The 12,095-nt window shown below is 41.9% G+C and overlaps 1 protein-coding gene across 2 annotated transcripts in view; it reads right to left on the bottom strand.

Moving 5' to 3' along the window:
* FBXW8 (F-box and WD repeat domain containing 8) overlaps nt 1–5,870 on the bottom strand; it is a 68,586-nt gene extending 62,716 nt beyond the window's left edge. For both annotated transcript variants that reach the window (XM_060683768.2, XM_060683769.2), the window contains exon 1: nt 5,473–5,870. In XM_060683768.2, the coding sequence (XP_060539751.2) occupies nt 5,473–5,817 (345 nt within the window). In that variant the 5' untranslated portion in view covers nt 5,818–5,870. The remainder of the gene's footprint in view (nt 1–5,472) is intronic.
* Nucleotides 5,871–12,095: the final 6,225 nt, after the last annotated feature.

The following is a 12,095-nucleotide window of genomic DNA, read 5'->3' as shown; positions in this document are numbered from 1 at the left end:
ATAGGATAGGATAGGATAGGATAGGATAGAATAGAATAGAATAGAATAGAATAGAATAGAATAGAATAGAATAGAATAGAATAGAATAGAATAGAATAGAATAGAATAGAATAGAATAGAATAGAAATAAGGTACAAAGCAATCATGAAGTCCACAAGACTTAAAGTATCATAAACATATAATATATGTTATAAACATATTATAACTTTTCTCTTCGGCTATTTAAAAGTAGCAGAAACTGAGGAACGTGAAATGGGTTTCCCCCCCAAAAAAAGGAAATCAGGAAATTTTAACAGATTAAAATTGGGTAAAACCTAACAAAACAAACTGATTTTTTTTTATATATATGCTGCATGAATATATCTCAATCCATTTTTTCCGACATCCACAAGTTGCTGAAATATTTATTAAAGGAGGGAGGATCAATAAAGTGCATTTAGGATCCCTCAGGGCTGGAGGACTTGTCAAAAAGGGATTCACCTTGGAAGGGGAAGATTTAACCTCAAATCTCCTCTCTAAAGACCCCATTGGAAACTTCTACACCTTCTGGTATCAAGAGCTTCAACATTAATGACGATTTGGCCCACAAAGAAAGTTTAACGGTTTCTAAGCAAGCGTTTTTTGGTTTTTTTTCCTTCCTGGTTTTTTAAGACAGGAGCAAGAAAAGGAAACCAAAGTACGGGTAGTCCTCGACTTACGACTACAACTGAGCCCAACATTTCCATCGCAAAGCAAGACGGTGAAGTCAGCTTTGCCCCGTTTTATGACCTTTCTGGCCATAAAAACTGGACTGCCATATGTCGGAAATGGTGTGGGGGTCTCTTGTTTGGGCAGGGGGTTGGACTAGATGATCTACAAGATCCCTTCCAACTCTGTTAATCTGTTATTATTCTGTTATTCGGAAGTGGTGGGAGCTTCATCACTGGAAGCTTTCAAGAAGAGTCTGGAGGGGGGTTGGACTAGATGACCTACAAGGTCCCTTCCAATTCTGTTAATCTGTTAAAAAGTTGACGTTTGAGGTTACTATTTTATTGTACTGCACCAATGGAGTCAGAAGTCAATGCTTTTTTCCCCCTTTTTCTCATTTTCTTTCCTTCACTTTTCCCTTCCCTAACTTCCCTACTATTTACTTCTGTATTTTTTTTTTTGTATGCAATATTATAAACTAATTAAAATTGGTTTTTTTAAAAAAGCCTGAATAATTAAATCACAACCAAATAAATAAGTAACATCATTTCTCTAGAGTGGCCAAAGATGGCTAACTACACCTCAGTCTGCTGAGTGGATGGTGAGATGTAAAATCTAATCCATGTTTCCCAGACTACAATCAATATTTATATATATCTTGTCCTTGGTTGTCCCTAAATCTTATGGTGGAAAAAAGAATTCAAGCAGTAAACAAGAAAACTAAACTCCGTCCCAAGACATGGGCGCTGCTACAAATAAGCCATTACAAATAATGGAATAAATTATTTGAATTCAATAACTTGAATAAGTTACAATGAAATAAGTTACTTGAATTCAGAGGATTTCTGAGTGGCGTCATTACCTTTATTGTATGCCTATTGTTAGATCCGAATACCAATTAGTACAAAATACAAAAAAAAAAAAAAAAAAAAAAAAGAATGCAAAAAAGGAAGGGAGGGGTCTCTCTGGTTAAAACAGCTCCATTTTTTTTTAAAGTGATGGACAAAATCCAAAAGATAAACATTGGCCTCTGCTCCTTGGAGACGCACATTTACACATCAGCGCACTAATGGAACTCTAGTTCGGTAAATGGATTAATTCGCTGCCATCAGAAATTTAATCTGTGGCTTTTTAGAAGGAGCGAAAGAAAGAAAAGTGCAGTTAACCAGAATGGAGAGAAACACGCTCCTTTTAAACACTGCATGCATTGTGTTTAAAAAAAAAAAAAAATCTATCGGAGCTAACTAAGGTAGGTACTTTAGGGGAAAAAAACGTAACAAGCAATTCTTGACTGTGGACGCATAAGTATGAGCCCTATATACATATTTCAAATCGATATTTGGATATTTAGATTTAGATATTTAGATTTAAACACGGATACCTACTTCGTTTATGTTTATACCTAGACCTGCTATCTTGTACATATTTGACAAATAAATAAATAATCCTGAATAAAGTAACTGAAAGGGCATGGAATGGCACTCTAGCCCCTACTGATACTGTCAACGTAGAACAACTTTATATTTACATTACTGTTTTTATATTTAATTGTTTTTACATCTTTACGCTTTATTACACTGTAGGCTGCCCAGAGTCGCTTCGAACCGTGAGATGGGCAGCATATAAATTTAATAAATAAATTCTGCCTCCCACCATCCCTGTTCCCATTGCTCTGAGAACATGGAAGGGTAAAATTGCAAATGACAGAGCTGCAGAAGCCAAAATTCTGTTATTCCTCTGACATATTCTCTCCCCCCACACACACACTTCCCAAAAGTGGAGCATAAAGCTGTCTATTTTTCCCTTCCACTAAAACTGTTCGGAGAGAAAAGGAGGTGAGGAGTGGATAAGATTGCTTACTAATTATCTGATCTTGCTTGAAAATTTGCTACCTCCTAATCTGGGTTTTTTTTCCCCGTCACTATCTCTATTGTGCCACTCAGGTTCACAGCCTACTAGATTTCTTTAACAAAAGAAACGTTTTCCTCAATTTAAAACAATTGCACTGTCAAAAAAAAATAATAATAATTTGTGAGCGAGAACTCCCACTATGGTGATGCCTTTGACTTAACAACCATTCATGTAATGATTGTTCCAAGTTATAATGGCACTGAAAAAAGTGACTTATCAACATTTTTTCACACCTACAGCCGTTGCAGCTTTCCCATGGTCACACGTGGTCAAAATTAGGATGTTTGGCAACTGGCTCAAATTTATGAAGGTTGCAGTATGCCATGTCACCTTTTATGACCTTCTTACAATGGGGAAGCCAGCTTCACTTAACTACCATGTTTCTAACTTAACAAGTGCAAGTGATTCACTTAACAACTGTGGGGAAAAAGATCACATCATGGAACAAAACTCAACTCTCTTGCTTAGCCATAGAATTTTTGGGCTGAATTGTGGCTATTAAGTCAAAGGCTAGCTGTACAACAGTGGTGTATACACAACAGCAAACTTAAAAAACTTTCACACACGTCAAACCACCAACCACGGTTTACTAAGTATGGTATGATGACAGAATTCCACAACAGTATCGTTCACAATCAGTCAGTATGGTGCAAGTAATATGTAGTTGAATTAGGACCGGGGAGATCTGGGTTCAGATCACACAAAAACCATGCTTCCAATGCACCTACACAAGGAAACATGTAACTAAGATAAAAGCATCTTTGAGTCATATGCCAATGCCATTAACTTCATCCTGTCTCTTATTGTCCATGCTCATATCATCCTCAGCTACACTGAACAGATGGCTTTTTTTCCCCAACCTACCCCAATTCCAACACCACACAACCTATTCACTTGCAAGTTATTGAAGGACCAAGAGTAACTGGGAATAGAGGCAGAAAAGGACACACAACGCCAATGGGAAATATCACCCATCTCCTCCCACTTATGACGGCATGACTGTAACTTTGTTGCTGTATCCTTACGATTTATATTGATTGTTTCCTAGTATGATTTGATTGCTTATGACTATCATTAAGTGTTGTATCTTTTTATTCTTGATGAATGTATGTTATTCTCTTTATGTACACTGAGAGCGTATGCACCAAAGGCAAATTCCTTGTGTGTCCAATCACACTTGGCCAACAAAGAATTCTATTCTATTTCACGCCATTGGCTTATTCCGACAACTCCAAGGGGTGCAGAGCCATAGGATCTCACCATCCCCACTGATTCAGTGACTTTGGGCCACCCCTTCACCCTCTCAGTCCAATTAATCTTCTGAAGGGATGGGGGGGGAGGAGCTTTAATTTTGGGGTGATGATGAACATGATCTTAACCTCCTCTCTAAAAATTTAGGCGATCATATGCAACAATGAAAGGCAACAAATACGGTACAGTATGTCGAAGCCTCCTGCCTTTTGGGAGAGCATCCCCAAGTGAAATCTGCCTGCCTTAAAAAATCAGGTTTGGTTTGATTTTTTCCCCCAGTGCGGGAGTGGGTGGCTGTTTTCCTTCTTTCCTCTTTCCTCCTACTTCAGCATTTATGTGTATCTATCAGGCTATTGATTTTACATTGTGGGTTTCTACATGTTGCTTTGTTGTGGGGCCCTTATTGATTTTTAGTGTTATTGAATAATACTTTTTAAAAATCCTTTTCATTAGAATATAATATATAAATATAATAAATATATGAATATAATAAAATACATTTACATATATGTACACATACACATACACAATAGATATATACATACATACAAAGATAAATAGAGATAGATAGATAAGATAGAGATAGACAGATGGGTGGATAGATAGATAGATGATAGACAGATAGACAGACACAGACGGATACAGACAATAGATAGATAGATGGATAGATATAGACAAACAGATGAGAGATAGATAGATAGATAGATAGATAGATAGATAGATAGATGGATGGATGGATGGATGGATGGATGGATGGATGGATGGATGGATAGATAGATAAATGGATGGATGGGATGGACGGATAGACAGACAGATAGAATGGATAGATATAGATAGACGGATACAGACGATAAGATATATATATATATATATATATATATAGAGAGAGAGAGAGAGAGAGAGAGAGAGAGAGAGAGAGAGAGAGAGAGAGAGAGACAAACAGATAATAGATAAATAGATAGATATAGATAGACAGATATAGATAGATAGATAGACAGATAGATAGATAGATGGACGAACGGATGGATGGAGAGACACACACACCCACCCACACATAAAACAAAAAATAAAAAAAAATTACGAAAGCAAATGAGGAAAAGCAGGAGAGGGGAGAAAAAAAAAGGCCTTGACCTCCGACTCCCTTCAGTGCAGCGGAATAAACCATCGGAATAAGTAACCCCCCCTCCCCTCACCCCCCAAAAAAGCGGGACCAGAGGCAGCAGGGGATAATAATGGGCTATTATCTGTAAATCCAACCCACCCTGAAGGGCCGGGAAAGACGGGTTCTCTTGAAAGTAGTGGGGGGGGGGTGTTTGGGGGCTCCAGACCCTGAAATCTGGCGGGGGGGGGAGAGGAGGGAAAACCTGCTGAATTTATTTTTATTATTATTTTTATTTTTTTATTATATTAAAAATATATTATTTATTATATTATTTATTTATTATATTATTTATTTATTATATTATTTATTATATTATTTATTTATTATATTATTTATTTATTATATTATTTATTTATTATATTATTTATTATATTATTTATTTATTATATTATTTATTATATTATTTATTTATTTATTATTTGTTATGAAGCCCCCCCCCTCCCCCAAAAAGTTCCCCCTACCAAGTCTCGAATGAGCTGCCCCAGAAGGTCCTCCTTCCCTCCTCCTCCTCCTCCTCCTGCGGGGGTCTCTGCAGCGGGGCCGGGGTCGGGGTCCCCGTCAGGCCCGGGAGAGACGCGGAGGAGGCTCCGAAGCGGCGTCTCTTCCTCCAGCAGCCCCTCCAGGAGAGCCCCGTAGCCGCCCCAGCTTCGCACGGGCTGAGGCGGCTCTTCGCCTCCCGCTTCTCGAGGCCTTTTGCGGCTTTTTTTCCACCGGCGCTTCGGACCATCCCGGGCCAGCTCGGCTTGCCAACGGCGGCGGAACGAATCTAGCGCCGCCGACGACGACGACGAGGCATCTTCCACCATGGCGACCCGGAGGAGGCGCCGCCGACGGACTTCCGGCTACTTCCGGCCGCGACGGTCCGTCCCGGAAAAGCAGCCGGGTGGGAAACATGCGAGCGGCGCACGAAGGTTCCGACCGGCAAAGCGGGCCGCGCTCCCGTATTATAACACTTACACGAAAGGGTTTTTGGAAAAATGCTTCTTTCTTTCTTTCTTTCTTTCTTTCTTTCTTTCTTTCTTTCTTTCTTTCTTTCTTTCTTTCTTTCTTTCTTTCTTTCTTTCTTTCTTTCGTCTTCCTTCCTTCCTTCCTTTCTTTCTTTCTTCCTTCCTTTCTTTTTCTTTCTTTCTTCTTTTTCTTTTTTCCTTCTTTCTTTCTTTTTTCTTCCTTCCTTTCTTTTTCTTTCTTTCCTCTTTTTCTTTTTTCCTTCTTTCTTTCTTTCTTTTTTTCTTCCTTCCTTCCTTCCTTTCTTTTTCTTTCTTTCTTCTTTTTCTTTTTTCCTTCCTTCCTTCCTTCCTTCCTTCCTTCCTTCCTTCCTTCCTTTCTTGGTTCGATTTATATGCCACCCTTCTCCGGAGACTCAGGGCGGCTTACAATGCGTTAAGCAATAGCCTTCATACTTTTGTATATACCTGCTTAGCAGGACTTTTGGCCCCTCCCTAAGCGGTGTTCTTTTTTTTATTCAAAGTCAGCTTATTGCCCCCACAATCCGGGTCCTCATTTTACCTACCTCGGAAGGATGGAAGGCTGAGTCAACCTTGAGCCTGTCTAATCATATTTATATGGCTGCCCCCTCCCCCTGGGCAACGCGCAACAATAAACGAAGTCTTCAAAAGCGTTGGAACAGCTGGACACATCTGTCTTGCCTTGAAGTAACAGTAATGGAGTTGAAAGGGGCCTTGGAGGTCATCTAGTCCAACCTGTAACCAGGAGACCTGTAACTAGGGATTCAAACCGACGGCATTTGCTGATCGACAAGCTCAGCATCTTAAAGCCACTGAGCCAGACACCTAGGGAGCCGACAGAATACAGAATAAGCAAGGCTTGGAAGTGGACCTTGGAGGTCATCTAGTCCAACCCCCTTGTTGGAGCAGGAGACCCTAATCCTATATCATTTCCGACAGACAGACACCCAAACACACACACACACACACACACAATCCCGGAGTTCTTTGCCACATGCCCGTTCCCTGCACGTCGCGTGACAGAGTTCGGCATACGGCGGAGAAAGTGTGAAGTTTCTCCCAACCAGCTTGGGGGAAAGTGGGGGGTGCAATCCATAAAGACATCCATCTGCAAAACTTGGGGGTGTGTGGAGTGGGATGCTTGGTGTTAGAACGGCTTTCCTTCAGAAGTTGTGGGCGCTCCATCACTGGAGGCTTTTAAAAAGAGACTGGACAGCCGTCTGTCGGAAATGATATAGGATAGGGGTCTCCTGCCCCAGCAGGGGGTTGGACTGGATGACCTCCCAAGGTCCCTTCCAACTCTGTTTATTCTGTAAATGTTCAGAAGAGAAGGACTAGGGGGTGACATGAGAGCAGTGATCCAATGTTTGAGGAGCTGCCACAAAGAAAAAGAGGGTGAAGCTATTCTCCAAAAACACCTTTCCAAGGCATTTTGGAAACTAATGGAACTAATCAGGGAGAGAAGCTGTCAAGTATTTGCAAGCCATTGGCACATGTATCATACAGACACTAGTGGAGGCAGAAAGTGCCCCCACCCCTATGTGGAAAGGAGGGGCTTACACTGAGTATAAAACCCCCTCTAACCTTTCCACCATGCTCTCTTTTACGTTTGTTCTCCATGAGACATGATCTTTGATAAGGGTAGTCACACACACTGTGTGCCCCCTATCCTAATGGATATTAAGATAGCCTTTGTATATAGTTAATATGTTTTGTTATATGAATAAATACATTTATCACATTTATTCATGCATCTGCCTTTGGAGTCTTCTATGCTCCTGGGTGTTTCTACGATCCCAATTTCCACAGAAGCAACTAGAACTAAGGAGAAATTTCCTGACAGAACAATTAATCAATGGAACATTTTGCCTCCAGAAGTTGTGAAGGCTCCAACACTGGAAGTTTTTTTAAGAAGAGTCTGGACAACCATTTGTCTAAAATGGTATAATGGTATATGGTTGGATTATAGGACTTCCAAGGTCCGTTCTAACTCTGTTTATTCTGTCCTTTGTCATCTTTTCGGTCCTTAACAGATGAAAATCCTGCAAAACTCTTGGGGACCACCAGGTTGTCACAGACATTGAGTTTGCCATAGCTCGTGGCTGCCACCTACTGGGCACTTAGCAATTGGCAATTCATCTCTAGGATCTGCAATGGGGATGGATCTCAATTCAGCGGCAGAAACTTAAAAGGAGGACAGTGTAGGACAAAGCAGCCTTCAGTGACTGGATCCTTGCCGTATATTTTGGAAACTAGTTCTTTCTTGTCTCCACTTCACCATGGCTAGGAGTTATGGAATCTGTAGTCCAAGCCATGAGCCACATCTTGCACCATTGTTTGTGCTTGCTTGTTGTGGTCCGCCAGCAGCCTGCGGAGTTGGCAGCGGCGTCGGACAGCGATGAGGCTGAGGAAGAACAGGGGCCAGTCCTGGAGGCTGGGGAAGGCCGGATGAGGGCTCTGTGTCAGAGGCAGAGATGGGGCCAGGGCCATCGGGGAGTGAGGTACGGACTCCGGAGCCTCCAGAGACTGATAGGAGTGAGGCAGAGGAACAGGAGGAGCCTGTTCCTAATGCACGCATGAGAAGAGCTGCCAGAAGGCAAGAGCAGCTACAGCAAAGAGGACAACTCGGGAGTAAGGCCAAGAGATGATTGGCCCCTCCCATAAGGCTTAAAACAGACCAGCAACGGCGTTTGGGCTTTGCCGGAAAACAACGTTGGAAGCTTCGTCTTCTTCTTCGTCTACGTCTTGTATTTATTTTTATATCTGTGACTTCTGAAAGTTTGTCAAGAAAGGCCTTTGGCAGTTTGCCTAATTGGACCAAGGTGTGCGATAGGACTGAGGAATTTGTGTTGGGAGGAATTTGCTTTAATTTTTCCAGCAAGCCGGGCTGGCTTAAGAAGAAATTTTTAAAAGTTTTAAATTGGTTTGTGATTTTTAATTTTTGGGCCAAATTTATATATATTTTAATTGTTTTTTAATATTTGTATTTCATGTTCTTAATTCTGGCTGTACACCACCCTGAGTCCTCAGGGAGAAGGGCGGTATATAAATTGGAAAAAAATAAAATAAAATAAAATAAAATAAAATAAAATAAAATAAATTTAGTTGAACAATGCTGGGAATGAAGTCATTCTCAGCTGTTTGACTAAAGATTTTCCTACTATTTACTTGGGCCTGGGTCACAACATTGCTTAAGGTTGAATTTCACAACACTCCGAGGTCTATGGATTGGCTTAGTACAGTGTTTTTTCAAACTTGGCAACTTTAAGATGTGTGGAACTTTCAGCTCCCATAATTCTCTTCCTTTATTTTGGAATATTTGCTTTATTCTTGTCAAAAGGAGTTAAAGCAGAGGTAAAAAGGAAAGGTTCCCCTCGCACATATGGGCTAGTTGTTCCTGACTCTAGGGGGCGGTGCTCATCTCCGTTCCAAAGCCGAAGAGCCTGCGCTGTCCAAAGACGTCTCCGTGGTCATGTGGCCGGCATGACTCAACACCAAAGGCGCACGGAACGCTGTTCCCTTCCCACCAAAGGTGGTCCCTATTTTTCTACTTGCATTTTTTATGTGCTTTCGAACTGCTAGGTTGGTAGAAGCTGGGACAAGTCACGGGAGCTCACCCCATTACGCAGCACTAGGGATTCAAACTGCTGAACTGCCGACCTTTCGATCGACAAGCTCAGCGTCTTAGCCCCTAAGCCACCACCTCCCTTCTAAAGCAGAGGTAGTTAGTTTTTTAAAAACGGTCAATCGGCTACTTCCGGTCCAAATATAAAGCTGTCTTGCATTTCCATATATTTTCGCATTTAACTGATATGCCTCGATCTTGTTGTCGCTCAATTTGCTGTCTCTCTTTGCTTGTACATATTCGAAACTGTGAACTTTTAAGAAAGAAAAAAAAAATCAGCAATTTGTCAAGCACTCAGTTCCTCCTGTGGCTGAATTGCCTATTGGGGACTTTATAATTCCACAGCAATTAAAAGTTAACACTCCCATGTCAAAGATTTTAAAATGTAGAGTGGCTTCACACCTTGCATGAAATGCTAGGCTGTGCTTTTCCATAAGTGTGGTTTTTTTTTTTTCTGAGTGTGTAAGCGTGCAAGCACTAGGAGATACCTTCCGAGGAACGTGTTTTCTCATCTCTTTGCAAAACCTGCTTCAAAGGTGCACAGAGGTAGCCACTTCATACATGACTATCTGCCTGGAAAGACCATAGGATAATGCTTTAAGGGGTACTTGATGCTCTCTGAGGTTGGTTGTTTTCTTGCAGATGTTTCGTCATCCAAACTAGGTAATGTCATCAGTGCTAGAAGGCAGTGGGGTTTACTCCCTGTTTATACTAGTGGCTTGCTCTGTCAGTGTCAGTGGGTGAGTTCTTGGTGGTTCTTTGATTAGGCTGTTTGACTTGTCTTGAGTTGATGATTCCTTGGAGAACATATAAACAAAAAGTGAATCCTGCTGCCTTCTAGCACTGCTGATGTTACCTAGTTTGGTAATGAAGAAAACTGCAAGAAAACTATCGAGCTCAGAGGGCACTAAGGACCCCCGAGTCCTTTTCATCCTCTTCCTCCTCCTCCTCCCATTTTCTTTCACTCTGCAAACCCCACTCCCTTCTAACACTGCTACCTAGTTGGGTAATGAAACATCTGCAAGAAAACAACCAAACTCTGAGAGCACCAAGGACTCCATAATTCTCCTCCTCCTCCTCCTCCTCCTCCTCCTCCTCCTCCTCCTCCTCCTCCTCCTCCTCCTCCTCCCTGCAAACTCCACTCCTTTTTAGCACTGATGATGTTACCTAGTTGGGTAATGAAACATCTGCAAGAAAACAATCAAGTTCAGAGAGCACCAAGGACTCTAGAGTCCTTTTCTTCCACCACCTCCTCCTCCTCCTCTTCCTCCTCCTCCTCCTCCTCCTCCTCCTCCTCCTCCTCCCATTTTCTTTCACTCTGCAAACCCCACTCCCTTCTAACACTGATGATGTTACCTAGTTGGGTAATGAAACATCTGCAAGAAAACAACCAATCTCTGAAAGCACCAAGGACCCCACAGTTCTCCTCCTCCTCCTCCTTTCTGCAAACTCCACTCCTTTTTAGCACTGATGATGTTACCTAGTTTGGTAATGAAACGTCTGCAGGAAAACAATCAAGGTCAGAGAGCATCCAAGAAATCACTCTCATTTCAGCCCTAAGCTACAAATATTGACAGTGCTTTAACCCAAGCCAAGAAGATATTCCGAATCTCGAGCTCAGCATTTTTTTTCCTCTAACCAGAAGTGACTCACTAAGATTCTTAGTTTTTTTCCCCCCTTGTTTTTCCTGGGAGCTGAATCCGGCCCCTTTCCACACGGAAAGCAAAGGGAAACAGGGAAAGGAAAGGAAGGAAGGTGAGAGAAGGAAGGAGGGATGGAAAAGGAAAGGAAACAGAAGAAGGAAAGGAGAGGAGAGGAAAGGAAGAGAGGAGAGGAGAGGAAAGGAAAGGAAGAAGGGAAAGGAAAGGAAACAGAGAAGAAGGAAAGGAAAGGAAAGGAAAGGAAAGGAAAGGAAAGGAAAGGAAGGAAGGCGAGTGAAGGAAGGAGGGATGGAAAAGGAAAGGAAACAGAAGAAGGAGAGGAGAGGAAAGGAAGAGAGGGGAGGAAAGGAAAGGAAGAAGGGAAAGGAAAGGAAACAGAGAAGAAGGAAAGGAGAGGAAAGGAAAGGAAGAAAGGAGAGGTAAGGGAAGGAAGGGAAGAATGGAAAGAAAAGGAAGAAGGGAAACAGGGAAAGGAAAGAAAAGGAAGGTGAGGGAAGGAAGGAGGGATGGAAAAGGAAAGGAAACAGAAGAAGGAAAGGAGAGGATAGAAAAGGAAGAGAGGAGAGGAGAGGAAAGGAAGAAGGGAAAGGAAACAGAAGAAGGAGAGGAGAGGAGAGGAAAGGAAGAGAGGAGAGGAGAGGAGAGGAAAGGAAGAAGGGAAAGGAAACAGAAGAAGGAAAGAAAAGAAAAGAAAGGAGAGGTAAGGGAAGGAAGGGAAGAATGGAAAGGAAAGGAAGGAAGGAAGGAGGGAAGGAAAAGGAAAGGAGAGGAAAGGAAAGGAAGAAGGGAAAAAGGGGAAAGGAAGGCAGGTGAGAGAAGGAAGGAAGGAAGGA

This window comes from Pantherophis guttatus, chromosome 17, assembly GCF_059756535.1.
Source record: "Pantherophis guttatus breed Tessera chromosome 17, ASM5975653v1, whole genome shotgun sequence".
Lineage (NCBI taxonomy): Eukaryota > Metazoa > Chordata > Lepidosauria > Squamata > Colubridae > Pantherophis > Pantherophis guttatus.
This window is presented reverse-complemented; position numbering and strand designations above follow the sequence as displayed.